The sequence below is a fragment of the Salmo trutta genome, chromosome 20 (assembly GCF_901001165.1).
Source record: "Salmo trutta chromosome 20, fSalTru1.1, whole genome shotgun sequence".
NCBI classification, from domain to species: Eukaryota; Metazoa; Chordata; class Actinopteri; order Salmoniformes; family Salmonidae; genus Salmo; species Salmo trutta.
The window spans coordinates 9,366,573-9,389,749 of NC_042976.1; the positions used below are offsets into that span (position 1 = coordinate 9,366,573).

The following is a 23,177-nucleotide window of genomic DNA, read 5'->3' on the forward strand; positions in this document are numbered from 1 at the left end:
GGTATGGTTCCCAATCAGAGGCAGCTGTCTATCGTTGTCTCTGATTGGGAATCATACTTAGGCAGCCTTTTCTCCACCTGTGTTTGTGGGTAATTATTATTTCTGTGTGTGTTTTGTGTGCGCCACAGTTGCGTCACATTCATTTCTGTTTACCTGTTTATTGTTTTGTTCGGTTTCACTTCAATAAAGGATGTGGAATTACAGGCACGCTGCGCCTTGGTTGATTTACGACAGGGAGTTTGAGGACAGTGAGTGTGACAATATGACATTTGCAATAAGTTTTGAATGAAACGGTGTCCATTTGAGTGGTATTGTACATCGTGTATATGGTTCGTACGGTGCCAATAAGATCCCAATCATTTTTGTCCATTTCAGGGGGGTATTCCCTTACTGGCTCAAATAGCTGACTTATCAGCCTTTTACCAACCCTTAGTAAACATCTGGAAAAAATAGTGTTTGACCAGATACAATGCTATTTTAAAATAAACATATTGACAACAGAATTTCAGCATGCTTATAGGGAAGGACACTCAACAAGCACAGCACTTACACAAATGACTGATGATTGGCTGAGAGAAATTGATGATAAAATGATTGTGGGGGCTGTCTTGTTAGACTTCAGTGCAGCTTTTGACATTATTGATCATTGTCTGCTGCTGGAAAAACGTATGTGTTATGGCTTTACACCCCCTGCTATAATGTGGATAAAGAGTTACTTGTCTAACAGAACACAGAGGGTGTTCTTTAACTTCTCTGGTCTAGGTGGGACGTGACCGTCCCACACTATTCAACAGCCAGTGAAATAGCATGGCGCGAAATACAAAACAGCAAAAATATCATAATTTCAATTTCTCAAACATACGACTATTTTACACCATTTTAAAGATACACTTCTCCTGAATCGAACCACATTGTCCGATTTCAAAAAGGCTTTACAGCGAAAACAAAACAGATTATGTTAAGAGATTACAAAGACAAAAATAACCACACAGCCATTTTCCAAGCAAGGAGATGTGTCAATAAAACCCAAAACACAGCTAAATGAAGCACTAACCTTTGATGATCTTCATCAGATGACACTCCTAGGACATCATGTTAAACAATACATGTATGTTTTGTTCGATAAAGTTCATATTTATATCCAAAAACAGCATTTTACATTGGCGCGTGATGTTCAGAAAATGTATTCCCACCAAAAACTTCCGGTGAATGAGCACATCAATTTACAAAAATACTCATCATAAACATTGACAAAATACATAACAATTATTTTAAGAATTATAGATACAGTACTCCTTGATGCAATCGCTGTCAGATTTTAAAATAGCTTTTCGGCGAAAGCACATTTTTCAATATTCTGAGTACATAGCTCGCCATCAAAGCAAGCTATACAGACACCCGCCAAGTTCTGGGGTCACCTAAACTCAAATAAATATTCTTCTCAAATAAATATTCTTTTACCTTTGCTGATCTTCGTCAGAATGCACTCCCAGGACTGCTACTTCCACAAGAAATGTTGTTTTTGTTCAAAATAATCCTTATTTATGTCCAAATACCTCCGTTTTGTTCGTGCGTTCAGGTCACTATCCAAAGGCATAATGCGCGAGCGTAATTTGAGACACGAAATGTCAAAATGTTCCATTACCGTTCGTAGAAGCATGTCAAACGTTGTTTACAATCAATCTTTATGGTATTTTTTTACGTAAAAATGCGATAATATTCCAACCGGACAATAGCGTATTCATTCCAGAAGAAAAAGAAGGAGGGGCGTACTATCGGGCTCGCGCATCACCAAGTCCTTGGTCCCCAGGCAGTCCACTCATTGACTGAGCTCCTATTCTCTGCCCGGTTACAGGAGAATGATGAAAAAACTTTCTGAAGTCTTTTGACAGCCAATGGAAGCCTTAGGAAGTGCAACGTGACCCCACAGACACTGTAGTTTCGATAGGGATTCAAAAGAAGAACTACAATTCTCAGATCTCCCACTTCCTGGTTGGATTTTTCTCAGGTTTTTGCCTGCCATATGAGTTCTGTTATACTCACAGACATATCCAAATCTACTAATAATATGCAAGTTTCTGGGCCAGAGTAGTAACCAGTTTAATTTGGGTACGTTTTTCATCCGTCCGTGAAAATACTGCCCCCTACACCTTGACAGGTTAATGGAAGCCTATCAAATATAATCCAGTTAGAATTAGGAATTCCCCAGGGTAGCTGTTTATGCCCCTTGCTTTTTTCAATTTTTACTAACGACATGTCACTGACTTTGAGTAAAGCCAGAGTTTCTATGTATGCGGATGAGTCAACACTATACACGTCAGCTACTACAGCGACTGAAATGACTGCAACACTCAACAAAGAGTTTCAGAGTGGGTGGCAGGAATGCGTTAGCCCTAAATGTTTCTAAAACTAAAAACATTGTATTTATAACAAAACACTCACTAAACCCGAAACCTCAACTAAATCTTGTAATAAATAATGTGGAAATTTGAGATTTGAGACTATACTGCTTGGAGTAACACTAGATTGTAAACTGTCATAGTCAAAACATATTGATACAGTAGTAGCTAAGATGGGGAGAAGTCTGTCTATAATAAAGCGATGCTCTGCCTCCTTAACAACACTATCAACAAGGCAGGTCCTACAGGCCCCAGTTTTGTTGCACCTTGACTACTGTCGTGTGGTCAGGTGCCACAAAAAAGTACTTAGGAAAATTGCAATTGGCTCAGAACAGGGCAGCACGGCTGGTCCTTGGATGTACACAGAGAGCTAATATTAATAATATGCATGTTAATCTCTCCTGGCTGAAAGTGGAGGAGAGCCATGACTACATGGAACTCTATTCCACATCAAGTAACTGACGCAAGCAGTAAAATTGGATTAAAAAAACCCCCATAAAAAACACCTTATGGAACAGCGGGACTGTGAAGCAACACAAACATTGGCACAGACACATGCATACACACACACACACACACACTGTCACGCTCTGATCTATGAGAGCTGTTTTTTCTCTGTGTAGTTAGGTCAGGGTGTGATATGGGTGGGCAGTCTATGTTTGTTGTTTCTATGTTTAGTTCTAGTTCTTCTATTTCTATGTTGAGTTTTGGGATGACCTCCAATTAGAGGCAGCTGGTTTGTGTTGTCTCTAATTGGAGATCATATTTAAGTTGGGGTTTTTCTATGGTGTTTTGTGGGCAGTTGTTTTCCATTTTGTGGTTGTTGCCTGACGGAACTGTTTGCTGTCGTTTTTGTTCCTTTGTAAAGTGTTACATTTTTTCATTAAATAATAATCATGAGCACTCAACACGCCGCGCCTTGGTCCCCTCTATACGACTGCCATTACAGAACTACCCACCACGATTGGATCAAGCGGCGTGCCCGGGCAGAGATGGATACCTGGTCTAATGAGGATTGGATCGAAAGGAGAAACTGGACTTGTGGCCAGGTAATAGACAGGTATCGTAGCCTACCGGGGAGGAACGAGGGGCAGCCCCAAAACATTTTTGGGGGGGGCACACGGGTAGTTTGATGGGGCCAGGGGTAAGACCTGAGCCAACTCCCCGTGCTTATTGTGGTGAGCATGTGCCTGCCTCTCGCACTCTCTCTCCAGTGCGCCTCCATAGCCCAGTACTTCCTGTGCCTGCTTCTCACACTCTCCCTCCAGTGCATCTCCATAGCCCAGTACGTCCTGTGCCTGCTCCTCACACTCTACCTCCAGTGCGCCTCCATAGCCCAGTACGTCCTGTGCCTGATCCTCGCACTTTCCGTCCAGTGCGCCTCCATAGCCCAGTACGTCCGGTGCCTGCTCTGCGCACCCGGTCCTCAGTGCGTCTCTCCAGTCCGGTGAGACCTGTTCCAGCTCCATGAGAAAAGCCTCCAGTGATAATCTATGGTCCGAAGCCTGTAGAGATGATCCATGGCACGAAGCCTGCAGTGATGATCCATGGCCCGGAGCCTGTAGGGATGTTCCATGGCACGAAGCCCCAGAGGTAATCCATGGCCCGGAGCCTCTAGAGATAATCCATGGCAAGAAGCCTGTAGGGATTATCCATGGTCCGGAGCCTGTAGGGATAATCCATGGCAAGAAGCCTGTTGGAATAATCCATGGCGCGGAACCTGTAGAGATGATCCAGTGCATGGAGCCTGCAGCAACGGTCCTTAGTCCGGAACCTATAATGACGCTTCCCAGTCCGGAGCCTCCGGCGACGCTCCTCAGTCCGGAGCCTCCAGCGACACTCCTCAGCCCAGAGCCTCCAGCAACGCTCACCAGTACGGAGCCTCCAGCGACGCTCCTCAGTCCAGAGCCTCCAGCGACGCTCACCAGTACGGAGCCTCCAGCGACGCTCCTCAGTCCAGAGCCTCCAGCGACGCTCCTCAGTCCAGAGCCTCCAGCGACGCTCCTCAGTCCGGAGCCTCCAGCAACGCTCACCAGTACGGAGCCTCCAGCGACGCTCCTCAGTCCAGAGCCTCCAGCGACGCTCACCAGTACGGAGCCTCCAGCGACGCTCCTCAGTCCAGAGCCTCCAGCGACGCTCCTCAGTCCAGAGCCTCCAGCGACGCTCCTCAGTCCGGAGCCTCCAGCAACGCTCACCAGTATGGAGCCTCCAGCGACACTCACCATTATGGAGCCTCCAGCGACGCTCCTCAGTCCAGAGCCTCCAGCGACGCTCACCAGTACGAAGCCTCCAGCGACGCTCCTCAGTCCAGAGCCTCCAGCGAAGCTCCTCAGTCCAGAGCCTCCAGCGACGCTCCCCAGTCCAGAGTCTACAGCGACGCTCCCCAAAAGGTGCCTCTACAAAGTATTGACGTTGGGGGGGTGAATAGTTATGCACGCTCAATTTTTTTTTTGTCTTATTTCTTGTCTGTTTCACAATGAAAAATATTTTGCATCTTCAAAGTGGTGTTGTGTAAATGTTGTGTATTCACCCCCTTGGCATGTTGTGTAAATCAAATGATACAAACCCCCCAAAAATCTATTTTAATTCCGGGTTGTAAGGCAACAAAATAGGAAAATGCCAATGGGGGTGAATACTTTCGCAAGCCACTGTACATACAGTGTAATACTAAATGGGGAGGGCATGAACAGCAACAACACTGGGACACAGTGCCCTTTGCTCCCGCTTGACAAGCACTACTGTCTGGCAAGGAGTGGGAAGTCTACCTAGTAGCCAATATCAGTGTGACATAGCCAATATCAGTGTGACAGTGTGATATAGGACTCGTTTTACTGTGGATATAGACACTTTAGTACCTGTTTCCTCCAGCATCTTCACAAGGTCCTTTGCTGTTGTTCCGGGATTGATTTGTACTTTTCGCACAAAAAGTACATTCATTTCTAGGAGACAGAACCCGTCTCCTTCCTGAGAGGTATGACGGCTGGGTGGTCCCATGGTGTTTATACTTGCGTAGTATTGTTTGAACAGATGAACGTGGTACCTTCAGGCATTTGTAAATTGTTCCCGAGGATGAACCAGACTTGTGGAGGTCTACAATTTATTTTCTGATGTCTTGGCTGATCTTTTGATTTTCCCATGATGTCAAGCAAGGAGGCACTGAGTTTGAAGGCAGGCCTTGAAATACATCGACAGGTACACCTCCAATTGACTCAAATTATGTCAATTAGCCTTTCAGAAGCTTCTAAAGCCATGACATCATTTTCTGGAATTTTCCAAGCTGTTTAAAGGCACAGTCAACTTAGTGTATGTAAACTTCTGACCCACTGGAATTGTGATACAGTGAATTATAAGTGAAATAATCTGTCTGTAAACAATTGTTGGAAATATGACTTGTGTCATGCACAAAGTAGATGTCCTAACCGACTTGCCAAAACTATAGTTTGTTAACAAGACATTTGTGGAGTGGTTGAAAAACTAGTTTTATATAAACTTCCGACTTCAACTGTACATCAGGGGATCAGTTTACAAATTACTCCATGATCGACATTTTAAACCCAACTTTTATTCTTCCAAGAGCACCGAATCCCAGTATCTCCCATCGTCTAATTAACATTACTTTGCATGGCCCAAAACATTAAAACAAAAAGCATAACACTTCACACGCATTCTCTATTGTATGTACGATACATGATACACTGTTTGATAGGAGCACACCTCTGTGTTGCTCCTCTTTGAACTATCCGCCATCCCACGAACTGGATAACAGTTTCCCTGTAACGATACATCCATAGCACTTACAGTACAATGGAACATATCAAAATTCAAAGCTCTTTATGAACTCATGAAACAATCCAAACATGACAATATAATTGCGTTGTTTCAAATTTCATCAGTCTTCACACATCTCCTGGCTTCAGTGACACTAGGACTTCTGTGGGAATGTCTCTTCATCAAGGTTACCACAGATAAGGTGTGTTTGACCCCTATGAAAGCCCATGGATGGTCTGCCATTCAAACAATGCCATAAATCATGATTGAGTCATCACGCTGGGCCTCGGTGCCAGCAAGTCATTAGAGGCATCTTCATCACGGGCCTTCATCATCGTTGACATTTGTTTACTCTCTACATTTACATTTTAGTCATTTAGCAGACACTTTTATCCAGAGCGACTTACAGTAGTGAATGCATAAAATGTATACTTTTAATTTCATGCATTTTTTTTGTTGTTGTACTGGCCCCCCGTGGGAATCGAAGCCACAACCCTGGCATTGCACACACCATGCTGGCGCTGCAAACACCATGCTCTACCAACTGAGCCACAGGGAAAGGTCTATTTTCCGCTACATTCATGTCATTGTCAATAAAAACTATTTTCTGAATTTAGTTGCTATTAGAATAACGTTACAATGCAAATGTTATGTGTAAATTGTTTTTTTCATGTCGTTTTGCAACTAAACCTCTCTTGCACTGCACTGCTTTGTAATACCTTTTGCATAGTTGTTTCGGTGGGCTGGCCCTCATCATACAAGTATGGGTCACTGCAGCCCAATATGGTGAGCGGAGTATGGGCGAGTAGGTGTGTCGAATGGAGTGGATGTATGAAAAGCAAATCAGCTAATTGGGGAGATTCGTTGCCTCTCATGACCGTTTTGCGTGGCTGATTGGGCTGCGCGACGAGTCGATAAGCCGGTGTTGTATCGACGTACCTGCCAACCTGAGGGTTCTTCCTATTTGTGTATCACGGTCATGTTGCCCTTGCGGTAGCTAACATGGCCATTTTGTTCTCTCACATACTTTTATTTCAAGTAGGATAGCAGCCTACACAATAAATAACTAATAGTGATAACCATCTAGATGTCACATTGATACATACATTGATACATACATACAGTGCCTTGCAAAAGTATTCACCCCCCTTGGCGTTTTTCCCATTTTGTTGCATTACAACCTGTAATTTAAATATATTTATTTGGATTACATGTAATGGACATACACAAAATAGTCCAAATTGGTGAAGTGAAATGAAAAAAATAAAATAAATGTAAACTGAAAAGTGGTGCGTGCATATGTATTCACCCCTTTGCTATGAAGCCCGGTTTGGAGCGAGCAGTCGCACTACGCTTCACTCCACAGGTAATATTACACTTCACTACATTACAACGGTTTGATTTGTTTGATCCGAGCAATTCTTTTCTTTTCTTAGCTAGCTACATAGCCGTCTTTGTATCAAAGACAATCGTGTAGCTTAGAGTAATTATCGAAGTTAGCTATCTTCGTCCTCCTAACGTAGTCATCACTGCTAGCTAGCTAGTCAACACTGCTAGCTAGCCAACCAGCCAACTTCCACCGACTAGCTGCACTATCTATTACATTACAACGGAACGACTTGACTAGTGTAGTGTTAGTGAGCCAGCTACTTAGTTGTCTTTGCATCTAAGATAATTGTGTAGTTTAGAGTAATTATTAGTAAGTAGCCAGCCGCGACGCCAGACGTAGTCAACACACCTAGTCATCATTAATCCACTGCTAGCTAGCTAGCAAACAGCTAGCCAACCGTTACCGACTAGCAGCGCTGTTGATACCAATACTTTACAACGGAACGATTTGACTAGTGCAGTGTTGGCTAGCTAGCTACATAGTTGTCTTTGTCATAGCTTGATAATTGTGTAGTTTAGTAATTACCGAGGTTAGCTAGCCAGCTATTGACGTCCCCCGCGACGCCATTTTTCCAAACCCAGCCAACTAGTAACACTGTAGAAACTAAAATACATTACAAAGGAACGTCTTGATTAGTGTTATGTTAGCTAGCTACAAAGTTGCTTTTGTATCATGACAAGGTGTAGTACTGAAACTATCGAGGTCACCTAGCCAGCTACACCTAGCCAGCTACACGGTCAAACAAAGTCAACAACGCAGCCACTGCTAGCTAGCCTACTCCACCAGCCAGCAGTACTGTATCATTTTCGTCATTTTAGTCAATAGATTTTTTGCAACGTAAGCTTAACTTTCTGAACATTCGAGACGTGTAGTCCACTTGTCATTCCAATCTCCTTTGCATTAGCGTAGCCTCTTCTGTAGCTTGTCAACTATGTGTCTGTCTATCCCTGTTCTCTCCCCTCTGCACAGGCCATACAAACGCTTCACACCGCGTGGCCGCTGCCACTCTAACCTGGTGGTCCCAGCGCGCACGACCCACGTGGAGTTCCAGGTCTCCGGCAGCCTCTGGAACTGCCGGTCTGCGCCCAACAAGGCTGAGTTCATCTCAGCCTATGCTACCCTCCAGTCCCTAGACTTCCTGGCGCTGACGGAAACATGGATCACCACAGATAACACTGCTACTCCTACTGCTCTCTCCTCGTCTGGCCACGTGTTCTCGCATACCCCTAGAGCATCGAGCCAGCGGGGTGGTGGCACTGGAATCCTCATCTCTCCCAAGTGGACATTCTCTCTTTCTCCCCTGACCCATCTGTCTATCTCCTCATTTGAATTCCATGCTGTCACAGTTACCAGCCCTTTCAAGCTTAACATCCTCATCATTTATCGCCCTCCAGGTTCCCTTGGAGAGTTCATCAATGAGCTTGACGCCTTGATAAGTTCCTTCCCTGAGGATGGCTCACCTCTCACAGTTCTGGGTGACTTTAACCTCCCCACGTCTACCTTCGACTCATTCCTCTCTGCCTCCTTCTTTCCACTCCTCTCCTCTTTTGACCTCACCCTCTCACCTTCCCCCCCTACTCACAAGGCAGGCAATACGCTTGACCTCATCTTTACTAGATGCTGTTCTTCCACTAATCTCATTGCAACTCCTCTCCAAGTCTCCGACCACTACCTTGTATCCTTTTCCCTCTCGCTTTCATCAAAAACTTCTCACTCTGCCCCTACTCGGATGGTATTGCGCCGTCCCAACCTTTGCTCTCTCTCTCCTGCTACTCTCTCCTCTTCCATCCTATCATCTCTTCCCTCTGCTCAAACCTTCTCCAACCTATCTCCTGATTTTGCCTCCTCAACCCTCCTCTCCTCCCTCTCTGCATCCTTTGATTTTCTCTGTCCCCTATCCTCCAGGCCGGCTCGGTCCTCCCCTCCTGCTCCGTGGCTCGACGACTCACTGCGAGCTCACAGAACAGGGCTCCGGGCAGCCGAGCGGAAATGGAGGAAAACTCGCCTCCCTGCGGACCTCGCATCCTTTCACTCCCTCCTCTCTACATTTTCCTCTTCTGTCTCTGCTGCTAAAGCCACTTTCTACCACTCTAAATTCCAAGCATCTGCCTCTAACCCTAGGAAGCTTTTTGCTACCTTCTCCTCCCTCCTGAATCCTCCTCCCCCTCCCCCCCTCCTCCCTCACTGCGGATGACTTCGTCAACCATTTTGAAAAGAAGGTTGACGACATCCGATCCTCGTTTGCTAAGTCAAGCGACACCGCTGGTCCTGCTCACACTGCCCTACCCTGTGCTTTGACCTCTTTCTCCCCTCTCTCTCCAGATGAAATCTCGCGTCTTGTGACGGCCGGCCGCCCAACAACCTGCCCACTTGACCCTATCCCCTCCTGTCTTCTCCAGACCATTTCCGGAGACCTTCTCCCCTACCTCACTTCGCTCATCAACTCATCCTTGACCGCTGGCTACGTCCCTTCCGTCTTCAAGAGAGCGAGAGTTGCACCCCTTCTGAAAAAACCTACACTCGATCCCTCCGATGTCAACAACTACAGACCAGTATCCCTTCTTTCTTTTCTCTCCAAAACTCTTGAACGTGCCGTCCTTGGCCAGCTCTCCTGCTATCTCTCTCAGAACGACCTTCTTGATCCTAATCAGTCAGGTTTCAAGACTGGGCATTCAACTGAGACTGCTCTTCTCTGTGTCACGGAGGCTCTCCGCACTGCTAAAGCTAACTCTCTCTCCTCTGCTCTCATCCTTCTAGACCTATCTGCTGCCTTTGATACTGTGAACCATCAGATCCTCCTCTCCACCCTCTCCGAGCTGGGCATCTCCGCAGCGGCCCACGCTTGGATTGCGTCCTACCTGACAGGTCGCTCCTACCAGGTGGCGTGGCGAGAAGCTGTCTCCGCACCACGTGCTCTCACCACTGGTGTCCCCCAGGGCTCTGTTCTAGGCCCTCTCCTATTCTCGCTATACACCAAGTCACTTGGCTCTGTCATATCCTCACACGGTCTCTCCTATCATTGCTATGCAGACGACACACAATTAATCTTCTCCTTTCCCCCTTCTGACAACCAGGTGGCGAATCGCATCTCTGCATGTCTGGCAGACATATCAGTGTGGATGACAGATCACCACCTCAAGCTGAACCTCGGCAAGACGGAGCTGCTCTTCCTCCCGGGGAAGGACTGCCCGTTCCATGATCTCGCCATCACGGTTGACAACTCCCTTGTGTCCTCCTCCCAGAGTGCTAAGAACCTTGGCGTGATCCTGGACAACACCCTGTCGTTCTCCACTAACATCAAGGCGGTGACCCGATCCTGTAGGTTCATGCTCTACAACATTCGCAGAGTACGACCCTGCCTCACACAGGAAGCGGCGCAGGTCCTAATCCAGGCACTTGTCATCTCCCGTCTGGATTACTGCAACTCGCTGTTGGCTGGGCTACCTGCCTGTGCCATCAAACCCCTACAACTCATCCAGAACGCCGCAGCCCGTCTGGTGTTCAACCTTCCCAAGTTCTCTCACGTCACCCCGCTCCTCCGCTCTCTCCACTGGCTTCCAGTTGAAGCTCGCATCCGCTACAAGACCATGGTGCTTGCCTACGGAGCTGTGAGGGGAACGGCACCTCCGTACCTTCAGGCTCTGATCAGGCCCTACACCCAAACAAGGGCACTGCGTTCATCCACCTCTGGCCTGCTCGCCTCCCTACCTCTGAGGAAGCACAGTTCCCGCTCAGCCCAGTCAAAACTGTTCGCCGCTCTGGCACCCCAATGGTGGAACAATCTCCCTCACGATGCCAGGACAGCGGAGTCAATCACCACCTTCCAGAGACACCTGAAACCCCACCTCTTTAAGGAATACCTGGGAAAGGATAAAGTAATCCTTCTAACCCCCCCCCTTTAAAGGATTTAGATGCACTATTGTAAAGTGTTTGTTCTACTGGATATTATAGGTGAATGCACCAATTTGTAAGTCGCTCTGGATAAGAGCGTCTGCTAAATGACTTAAATGTAATGTAAATGTAAGATCTTGTGCAACAAATTACCTTCAGAAGTCACATAATTAGTTAAATTAAGGTCACTTGTGGGCAATCTAAGTGTTCCGTTTTCTATGTTTTGTGTATTTCTTTGTTTTGGCTGGGTATGGCTCTCAATCAGGGACAGCTGTCTATCGTTGTGTCTGATTTGGAGCCATACTTAGTAGCCTTTTCCCACAGGGTTTTTTTGGGTAGTTGTTTTCTGTCTTGTGTGTTCACCTGACAGAGCTGTTGCGTTTTTGTTCCACTTTGTTTTTGATTCAGTGTTCAGAAATAATAAACATCATGAATACATACCACGCTGCACCTTGGTCCTCTCCTTGCAACAACCGTTACAGGCATCCTCTGGCAATGGGGGACTCCATGGAGATGTTGAACCCAGAACTGACACAGACCAGAAACAGCTTTGCCACCCTGGATCCAGAGGTTCCGGCGTCTTCGTCCTCTGCTCTGTCTCCCTCTCCGGTGGCTTCTACCTCAGGTTCAGATCCTCGGAGCTCCCAGCCTCACCAGACCGTGAGGCTGCCTGAGAGACTGGCACATTCAACATCACCAGCTATCATCATTGGCAGCTCTATGGTGAGATCTCAGTCCCCAAGGCAAAAACCCGGTGCTACCCAGGAACACGAGTACAGGACATAACCAGGCTGCTTCTGACTCTTCTACAACAGATGCCGGGAGCTGACACTGTCATAGTCCATATGGGGTCAAACTAGCTCGGAACATTTGAAAATTTATTTTCTTTTAGCATTAAACGACTCCAAAAAATCACCAATAATTTCAGGTCCAGTACCATCGTTGAGCCACAGGTGTGAAAGGTTCAGCAGACTGCTGGCACTACACATCTGGCTGCTGGAGTCACTTTTATTGATAACTTTGACATCTTCTGGAAACAGAAGATACTCACCAGGAATGATGGAGTCCATCCAAATCATCTAGGCTCCTGGACTCTGTCCACGCACTTCAAGGCTGCATTGAAACAATGACTGGTAAATGATCCAAGACCAGCTCAGTCAATCCCTACCATGAGTCGCCATAATGCTACATCAAATGTACATGATCTTAGGGGCATTGGCAAACACAATGTAAGTCATTTAATTTATGATCTTCCGGGAAGTCATCGTACGAAGTCTTTCAGACATTCGGTTTCCGTTTTATAAAATGTTCAAATTTTGGTCCTTTTTCCGCTGTCCCGGTAAACTCCAGCAGATGGCGAATGGAATCATATTACAAATGTCCAAAACATCCCCAATCACATCATGGCCATTTCTCCTAAAAGGAAAAGACTTCAAAGACGAAACTTAGTGAGCATAGGTTTGGACTAATGGGCTGTTAGCCCAGAATTAAGATGGCGTCGAGGCCTCAACGCTTTTTGAGTTAAGGTCATTTTTCTGGGATTAAAGGTCAAAAAACGAAAATAGAGCGCAAATTTGACCGCTTCACGTCAAAGTACATGAACCTACGGTGTCAGGAAAAAAAGAACCAGCCATTTATCTATCGTAATTTAAAAGAAATCGTACAATGTACAATTGGTGATGCTCAAAGAATTTTTTTTGTTTCAAAAAAGTTACAGATCCAGTTGCAGCATGTTCAGACGAATCCGTTAAGGCGGGTTTCGGAACTCTGCAAGATTTCTGTGATTTTCTGTGACTTTCTGAAATAACACACACTCATTCAACCCTCTGTAAATAAGTCAGTTCTTAACGTAGACTTAAAACTCAATATTCTGTAAGAGCCTACGCCAAGGAGGATATGTCTTCACTTTCAGCTTCCTATGTCAACCGAAAGTGCCTTAAAATGGTGTCATAGGGGCTGTTTCGAAGGGTTAAAAAGGTCAGATCTTTCCAAAAAATCATGTGTGACTAGGTAACGCTCATGAACTGTAAATCAGCCATTTCTCCCAACAGATGTCAAAGAGAAAACTCTCACACACACATAAAGGATGGAGTGGCACAGCGCGGGGCTTAAAGACACACAGAGCCTGCAATTGCATTACCATAACCTCTAGGCTGTGCCGAGTTCAACGAGATGCCCCGCTTGACCTTGGCTCGCTCGGTCTGAGCGCAGCGACCGTGAAAAAAAGTAAGCCCATAATGAAGCCTGGACCACCTTTTGGGTGACAGCGAGAGAACCGTTAGGGTTAGAAGCACAATTCTACCTCAGGAATGTTCCTAAGGTCCTCCCGATCTGTGCAAGCCTAACCTTGACCGTGTGGCATTAACGCTTAATAGTGAAAACAGGGTTTTTTCATCTCACATGACATCTCTCCCCATAGGAATACATTGCCTGCTACCCTTAATTCAACCTGAAGCCTATGTGGGTTATGATTGCCTTATGAACCAGTCTTCGATGACACTTCATCAGGCTACTATGAGGTCTACCTGCATCGATTCTAAGCTTCCTGGAGCACCCGGAAGTGGTTAAATTCACCCTAAAGGTGGTTTGATATCCCCAACCTGCAGTTTGTGATAAACACTGCATTCAACCGTGTGTAAATCAGTCAGTTCTTAACGTAAAGACTTTAAACTCAGGATTCTGTAAAAGCCTACCCCAGTGGAGATATGTGTTTACTTTTAGCTTCCTGTGCCAACCGGAAGTGCCTTCAATTGGGGTCATAGGGGCTGTTTCGAAGGGTAAAAAAAGTCAGATCTTTCCAAAACTTCAAATGTGTGATTAGGCTACCCTCATGAACTGTAAATCAGTTATTTATCCCATCATATTTCCAAGAAAAACTCACACACATACACACACACACAACAAGAATGGAGTGACACAGTGTGGGGCTTAGAGACACACAGAGCCTGCAATAGTTACCTTTGTTTGAACTGTCAAAGAACCGTCAGACCTAGAGCTCTGAAACTTTAGAAACCTGTTTTAGACCTCAAGTCGATAGTGCACGGTGAGTTATGTCGCTCTAGAAGGTTCTCAGACCGAGAAACAGCCTCGTACATTTGCAATAACTTCAATTAATTTTGACCATCATGAAAATGACGACATTTAGAAAAGTCCCAGAGTCGCAAGACTAGGTGCATTGAAACCGCCTCGGCCCATAGAGACGGACCCCAACATTTCTGTCTGATAGCTCATTCAAGGACCCCGTAGCAACGCCCGGATAATGTGCATCTTCAGCACCAATTAAGGTCGCTACTCGGGCTCCAAATGACTTATCGAGCCGAAACTTGGGATTCGGGGTTGACTTAGCTAGGCCTACACATAATGTCAGAACTGGACCCACAGCTAGAAGGTAACTACGTGTTTGATGTTTTTATTATGGTTTAAACTGAAGGCGCTGTGAATTTTGGGCCTACTCTGAAATATGTGATAGTTGACTTCTAAACGAGTTGGAAAAAGTGGGTTGAAAAAAGTGGGTGTGGTGTCAGTTTGTATCGGTTTGGAGTCAGAATGATATCTAATTGACTGATGGATGGTGACTTGCTGGCTGACTTTTGTCCATTTGCAATATGTTAAACAGTGATAGACCATCACCAAATTGACATTCTGAAATCAACACCAAAGGGCGATGGAGAGGAACCACTATCACTGCCCGGCCATCCAGAGTTCATCGGGCCAGTCAGTTTTGCATTTCTGCAGTATTTTTGAGCATGTCAAATTCGTGATGGTAAATGCCCATTGAAACATATTGCAAATGGACAGCTGGGCGCCTGGTGATTGGAACAGGTTACCAGGAGCACATTCTTAAAATGTGCAAAAAATGGCACGGGTAGGGGGATGCCCATCCAATAGGGGGTGCCCCTGGTCATTTTGGAGGTTTTTCAAAAAATCGTTAAAAAACGACAGAGTCCCACTTCTCTCATGTCACCATCGAGCGATAGAGAGGAACCACTATCACTGCCCGGCTATCCCGAGTTCATCGGGCCAGTCAATTTTGCATTTCTGCAGTATTTTTGAGCATGTCAATTTCGTGAATGTAAATGCCCATTGAAACATATTGCAAATGGACAGCCGTGCGCCTGGTGATTGGAATGGGTTACCAGGAGTTTTTAAAACTCATTTTTCAACCACTCCACAAATGTATTTTTAACCTCTTGACATTACCCTAGGATAGGGGGCGCCACAGCGCATTTTGAAAAAAATTCGTTCCCATTTTCAACGGCCTACTAATCAAACTCAGAAGCTAGGACATGCATATACTTATTTTATATGGATAGAAAACACCCTAAAGTTTCTAAAACTGTTTGAATGGTGTCTGTGAGTATAACAGAACTCATATGGCAGTCAAAACCCCGAGACCGATTGAAAGAGGAAGTGGGATTCTGAATTGTGGACTCGACTTCACAGCTTTGCCTGTTATTCACAACGTGAGATATCATTCATTGAGCACTTTCTATTGCTTCCACTAGATGTCCCCAGTCTTTACAAAGTGTTTTGAGCCTTCTACTGTCGAAACTCAGTGAAGGAGACGGTGTGGCAATTGGTCACAGTAGGAGGGCCATCAGCATTGTGACGTCGGCGGCCGTGTCTTCCCCCACCTTTGGAAACGTTTTGAAACACAATGCAATCGTCCCACTCGAATCTTATTGGCTCTCTTGTTGAAACAGGCCCTGAAGATTAATGTTATACAACGTTTGACATGTTTGAACGAACCTAAAGGAGGGAAAAAAGTTATTTTTCGAAACCGCAGTCCCACGCCCGGATCAACATTTGGATACAGCCTTCAGACACGCTAATAACAGCAAGCTAATGGAACATAAAGGATGGACTTTTTCGACCGAAAATACATTTGTCGTGGACCTGGGATTCCTGGAAGTGCTTTCTGATGAAGACAACTAAAGGTAAGGGATTATTGACAATATTATACAAGATCAGATGTGATATGCGGTTGTTCCAAGATGGCGCCGAGCTAGGTTTTCTAGCTCATTTTCTGAGTATCGCATCCCCTTTTATCTCAAAGTGTGATTACCCTGTAAAGTTAATTTAAAATCTGTTATGACAGGTGTTTTCAAGAGATATTCATCTATAAATCTTAGATTGACAATATAAAATAAAAAAAATCGTTTTCGAATAGTAATTTAGTAAATTGCAGCACTGTTTCCCGGGACGCATTTTATGGGAAAATAGTTAGCCAACGTCAGACGCCGATGTAAAATGCTGTTTTTATATAGAAATATGACCTTTATTGAACAAAAGAATGCATGCTGTGTGTAACATGATGTCCTAGGTGTGTCATCTGATGAAGTTTGTTAAAGGTTAGTGCTGCATTTAGCTGTTTTTTGGTTATTTGTGATGCATGTGGTTGGTCGGAAAATTCAAATGATGCTACTTTTACCATGTACTCCTCTAACATAATCTAATGTTGTGCTTTTCCTGTAAAACCTTTTTGAAATCGGACGACGAGGGTCGATTCAAGAGAGGTGTATCTATAAAACGATATGAGACAGTCCTATATTTGAAAAAAAAAAATATTGAATTTCGTTATGCTAATGTCGCTAGGAGTTTTTCGCTGGAAAATGATCCCGCTAACGGGATGAGACGCTCAAGAGGTTTTAACAAACTATAGTTTTGGCAAGTCGGTTAGGACATCTACTTTATGCATGACACAAGTAATTTTTTCACCAATTGTTTACAGACAGATTATTTCACTTATAATTCACTGTATTACAATTCCAGTGGGTCAGAAGTTTACATACACTAAGTTGACTGTGCCTTTAAACAGCTTGGAAAATTCCACAAAAATGATGTCATGGCTTTAGAAGCTCTTGATAGATTAATTGACATAATTTGAGTCAATTGGAGGTGTACCTGTGGATGTATTTCAAGGCCTCCCTTCAAACTCAGTGCCTCTTTGATTGCAATCATGGGAAAATCAAAAGAAATCAGCCAAGACCTCAAAAAACAAATTGTAGACCTCCACAAGTCTGGTACATACATGGGAACAATTTTCAAACGCCTGAATGTACCATGTTCATCTGTACCAACAATAGTACGCAAGAATAATCACCATGGGACCACGCAGCCGTCATACCGCTCAGGAAGGAGATGCGTTCTGTCTCCTAGAGATGAACGTACTTTGGCAAAAAGTGCAAATCAATCCCAGAACAGGAAAGGACCTTGTGAAGATGCTGGAGGAAACAGGTACAAAAGTATCTATATCCACAGTAAAACAAGTCCTATATTGACATAACCTGAAAGGCCGCTCAGCAAGGAAGAAACCACTGCTCCAAAATGCCATCAAAAATCCAGACTACGGTTTGCAACTGCACATGGGGACAAAGATTGTACTTTTTGGAGAAATGTCCTCTGTTCTGACGAAACAAAAATAGAACTGTTTGGCCATAATGACCATCTTTATGTTTGGAGGAAAAAGGGGGAGGCTTGCAAGCTGAAGAACACCATCCCAACCGTGGCAGCATCATGTTGTGGGGTTGCTTTGCTGCAGGAGGGCTGGTGCACTTCACAAAATAGATGGCATCATGAGGCAGGAAAAAATTATGTGGATATATTGAAGCAACATCTCAGGACATCTGTCACGAAGTTAAGGCTTGGTCGCAAATGGGTCTTCCAAATGGACAATGACCCCAAGCATACTTCCAAAGTTGTGGCAAAATGGCTTAAGGACAACAAAGTCAAGGTATTGGAGTGGCCATCACAAAGCCCTGACCTCCATCCTATCGAAAATTTGTGGGCAGAACTGAAAAAACGTGTGCGAGCAAAGTGGTCTACAAACCTGACTCAGTTACACCAGCTCTGTCAGGAGGAATGGGCCAAAATTCACCCGATTTATTTTGGGAAGCTTGTGGAAGTCTACCCGAAATGTTTGACCCAAGTTAATGGCAATGCTACCACATAATAATTGAGTGTATGTTAACTTCTGACCCACTGAGAATGTGATTAAATAAATAATTCTCTATACTATTATTCTGACATTTCATATTCTTAAAATTAAGTGGTGATCCTAACTGACCTAAAACAGGGAATTTTTACTTGGATTAAATGTCAGGAATTGTGAAAAACTGAGTTGAAATATATTTGGCTCAGGTTTATGTAAACTTCCAACTTCAACTGTAGGTTTTGTATGTCATAGTGGAGACGCAAGACTTGCAACGTTGGCTATACCCAGTGGATACAATTATGGGCCTATAACCTTCACATAATAATGGAGTCAGATAGTACATCATATTGGGGTCATAGACGTTCTACATTGACCATTAGACCATGCTCTAAAGCTAACCAATTTCCACATGGTAATAGACTACATATTGAATGGCCTGTGGGCTGCTCAAGCCTGCATGTAATGGAAGACTAGAGAGCTGGAAATAAGGGATGAACAGAAGTAGAGGGAGTTTGTGTTCTGATGTATATGGTCATGTGTTCAATCAGGGGTAATGAGAGCCTGCGAGCAGCACTCAACACTAATAGGTTTGTTAGTCTGTTTATCGTCGCACTTTAAACCAAGTATAACTTATGAATGCTTAATGAAGCCTTTCATAAGGCCTCAATGCATACTTAACAAATCTCCTATTACATAATATGTGACCTGTTAATCAAGGTTCAAAACAAATGTGTGACCTAAACTGTGAGATAAAAGATGGCTTTGTCATGACGTTGGCCTCTTTGGGTACAGGAAGGACAGTTGACCCCCTCCCCTTTGTACCATCACCCAACCTACCTTCCCCCCCAACCCAGGGTTGTAAAAATTCCAAGAGGAGAATCTACTACAACATGTTTCATAGAGAGACAAAGGAAATTCTTCCAACTCATAGAATTGGAGAACCTAGCGACATGTGTGTTCTGGAGAAGATATGGAAGATTGATGAAGACTCCAGCTACGAACTGATCCGCTTGGTACAATTTTGTGATACTCAGAAGAGACAATATAGCCATATTACCCTAAAACGGTCTACAGGATAGCCTCAGCGATGAGACTGAATCCACATGGGTGTATACAATGTATTATTAAGGATAAAGCTATTTGTAATACATTGAGATGCTATGTACTGATGTTAATGTGATAGAATTATATTTCTGTAACCAAGTCTAGCTCAGTCATAGGCACGCCCCCAGGGACACATACAGGACCAGGCGTCATTTGACAAGCCTGTTCTCTGGGTACTATAAAAGACCCCCTGATTTACATTTCTACAGACCAGGCCTACACTCCATCGTGAGTTTGGCCCAGAGGTTTGACCAGCCAAGTACTCTACTGAAAGTGAACTATACCACGTGGTTAACTTTTACTATCGATATCGACAGAATAAGAACAAGTCTTTGATATTAATTATTAGTCTGCAGCTAAGTAAATTATATCATCGAACGCGAAGACCAACCACATCCATTCTATGACGACATTCATGAATGTCGCTCTGACAGATCCATTCTAACCGAGAGAGAGAGAGAGAACGCTGACAAACTCTCCATCAGAACAAAACTCTCCAACACGAATCCCGACGACACATGAGCGTAAATATATATTGATATTACAATTGTTCCCGAATGAGTGAGCCTTCAATTGTTAATATTAATGAACTCTGTGTAACTTCTCAGCTTACCGTTTTATGACCCATTGTCTAACAGACCAGCCATGCTTGTTAGCCAGTAGGGCACATTCCCCTACCAATCCTGTGTGACGATAATTACTGTTTGTATGTTTTCTGTTAATTACTTAGTGTAGTAAATAAATGATTTTAAGACAATTGATGTATGGATGATTTTAGTAAAGACTGGGTTCGTGCAGATAACCAAGAATTACAACTTTCATGATGAGACTGAAACAACATACGGGTTAAGATTGACTGCTATTGATGTAAAATATTACTAAGTATTTTAAGAGTTTATTCAGAGGATAACAGCTCTATAAACGTTCTTCTGTGGTGCCCCGACTTTCTAGTTAATTACATTTACATGATTAGCTTAATCAGGTAATATCAATTACAGAGAAATAATTTTATAAGTTAGCATGTCATATCACTTAATCCGGCATAGCCAAAGACACGACAGCTTTAAGAAGCGTAGGTTTTTACGAAGCACAACCTGTTTACGTCTTTATTTCCTCCACATTTGTATGCAGCAACGACAATGTTGCAGCTGTTCTGGCCTCTCAGTGTCTTTGATCCTGGATACCTGGTGACAATTACCAGCAGCATGTCAATGAATACCATTCTCCAAAAAAAATGTGCCCTGTCTGATTCACAGGAGGGAATAAAAGTTTCTGAAAAGTGCAGTGTGCCAAGATCAAAAGAATCAGTGACACCTTTCATGGAGAATAAAGAGCGGGTTGAACCTCGGAAACCTTCACAGCACCATGGTTTGAATGAGAGTGACATTCACCTCTTCTTTATTAAGGGCAAAGTCTCTCGGAGAACGGAAGAACAAACCTCATGAGATTTACTGGTAGAATAAAGGTTCAATGAAAAATAAATGTTAAATCTTATGGTTATCAGCACTTTTAGAACTTTATGGTACGTAATATAATTGATGTCGCATTAACCCTTTCAAACATGCCCAGTAGGCAGAATTAGCCTGTGACCTATGCTACAAGGTTAGCATTTAGAAACAAAGTGAATCATTTCTAATCTCAATGTCAAATAGATTAACACAGTGCCACCGACACGGCCCGCTACCAAGGACTGTGGGCTCTCCTTCTCTGTGGCCGACATGAGTAAGCCGTTTAAGCGTGTTAACCCTCGCAAGGCTGTCGGCCCAGACGGCATCCCTAGCCGAGTCCTCAGAGCATGCACAGACCAGTTGGCTGGAGTGTTTACCGACATATTCAATCGCTCCCTATCCCAGTCCGCTGTCCCAACATGCTTCAAGATGTCCACAATTGTTCCTTTACCCAAAAAGCAAAGGTAACTGAACTAAATGACTATCGCCACGGAGCACTCACTACTGTCATCATGAAGTGCTTTGAGAAACTAGTCAAGGATCACATCACCTCTGCCTTACCTGACACCCTAGACACACTTAAATTTGCTTACCGCCCCAATAGATCCACAGACGATGCAATCGCCATCACACTGCACACTGCCCTATCCCATCTGGACAAGAGGAATATCTATGTAAGAATGCTGTTCATTGACTATAGCTCAGCATTCAACACCATAATACCCTCCAAGCTCATCATTAAGCTCGAGGCCCTGGGCCTGAACCCCACCTTGTGCAACTGGGTCCTGGACTTCCTGACGGGCCACCCCTAGGTGGTGAAGGTAGGAAACAACACCTCCACTTCGCTGATCCTCAACACTGGGGTCCCACAAGGATGCGTGCTCAGCCCCCTCCTGTACTCACTGTTCACCCATGACTGCGTGGCCACACACGCCTCCAACTCAATAATCAAGTTTGCAGACGAAACAACAGTTGTAGGCCTGATTACCAACAATGATGAGACAGCCTACAGGGAGGAGGTAAGGGCCCTGGGAGTGTGGTGTCAGGAAAAATAACCACTCACCTAATGTCAAGAAAACAAAAAAGCTGATTGTGGACTTCAGGAAACAGCAGAGGGAGCACCACCCTATCTACATCGAAGGGACCGCAGTGGAGAAGGTGGAAAGCTTCAAGTTCCTCAGCATACACATCACTGACAAACTGAAATGGTCCACCCACACAGACAGTATGGTGAAGAAGATGCAACAGCGCCTCTTCAACCTCAGGAGACTGAAGAAATTTGGCATGGCACCTAAAACCCTCACAAACTTTTACAGATGCACAATTGAGAGCATCCTGTCAGGCTGTATCACCGCCTGGTACGGAAACTTTTACAGATTTGATAACCGTCAAACAATTACGATGGAACTTTTGTTGCAGAATTGTAGTTTGTTTTGTTAGAACAATTTCATTTTCAGCTGCTTTGTATGTAATGGCTGATCAAAAATACCAGTCATTACCCTGATCTATTTGTTTAAGAGTTAGAAACATATGATGTGCTCTCCAAGTTAAAGATTTTCATTTTATTAACAAGGCTATTATCGTGAAATTATTGTGGCAATTTTCTTGGCCAAAGCAAGTTTTGCGTTCTACCCTTGTCTTTGAATGTCAATACGTTTATGAGAGACAAAGTACACGCATTCCCTCCTAGCAAAGTACGTCTGAGTATAGACTATGGCACTATGCTCTCGAAAACTATCATTGAGATGACAACTTATGAGGCATTAAAGTGTCTAAAATGCATTTCTTTGGGGGGAAGATATGCAGCGACAGTAATAATTGTGTACTGATGAACACTAAAAGACTGCGCTCAGCACTTTCCACGAGGAGGAATCAAGGTTCACCTGCCATTAAGTGACAAAGGCTAGGAGATGAAGACAGATTATCCACTGGACACAGACGTCAGTTCAACGTCTAGTATTGATTTACATTTGGTTGATTTGTCAACTAATGTGAATTCAAGATGAAATCAACAAAAAATCTCACCATGTCATTGGATTTAGGTTAAAGTTTAGGTAATTTTTTTTTAACAATACATGAATTACTTTTTGCAAATCTAATCAGTTTTCCACGTTGATTCAACATAATCACAGATGTTTTTTGGTTGAAATGATATGGAAACAATAACATTGATTCAACAATTGTGTGCCCAGTGGGAAGGGTGTGGAGTGATATGTGTCAATGTCAGCTCCATAAGATCCCCA

At 44.1% G+C, this 23,177-nt stretch overlaps 1 protein-coding gene across 2 annotated transcripts in view; it reads right to left on the reverse strand.

Moving 5' to 3' along the window:
• Nucleotides 1-23,177, reverse strand: part of LOC115155523 (contactin-associated protein-like 5) — a 154,444-nt gene that overhangs the window by 69,469 nt on the left and 61,798 nt on the right. The window contains exon 1 of one of the 2 annotated variants that reach the window (XM_029702204.1): nt 11,890-11,953. The exons of the other annotated variant lie outside the window; for it this stretch is intronic. Coding sequence (XP_029558064.1) covers nt 11,890-11,934 — 45 coding nt within the window. The 5' untranslated portion in view covers nt 11,935-11,953. Of the gene's footprint in view, nt 1-11,889; nt 11,954-23,177 lie in introns of those variants that run through there. 2 annotated transcript variants of the gene reach the window in all.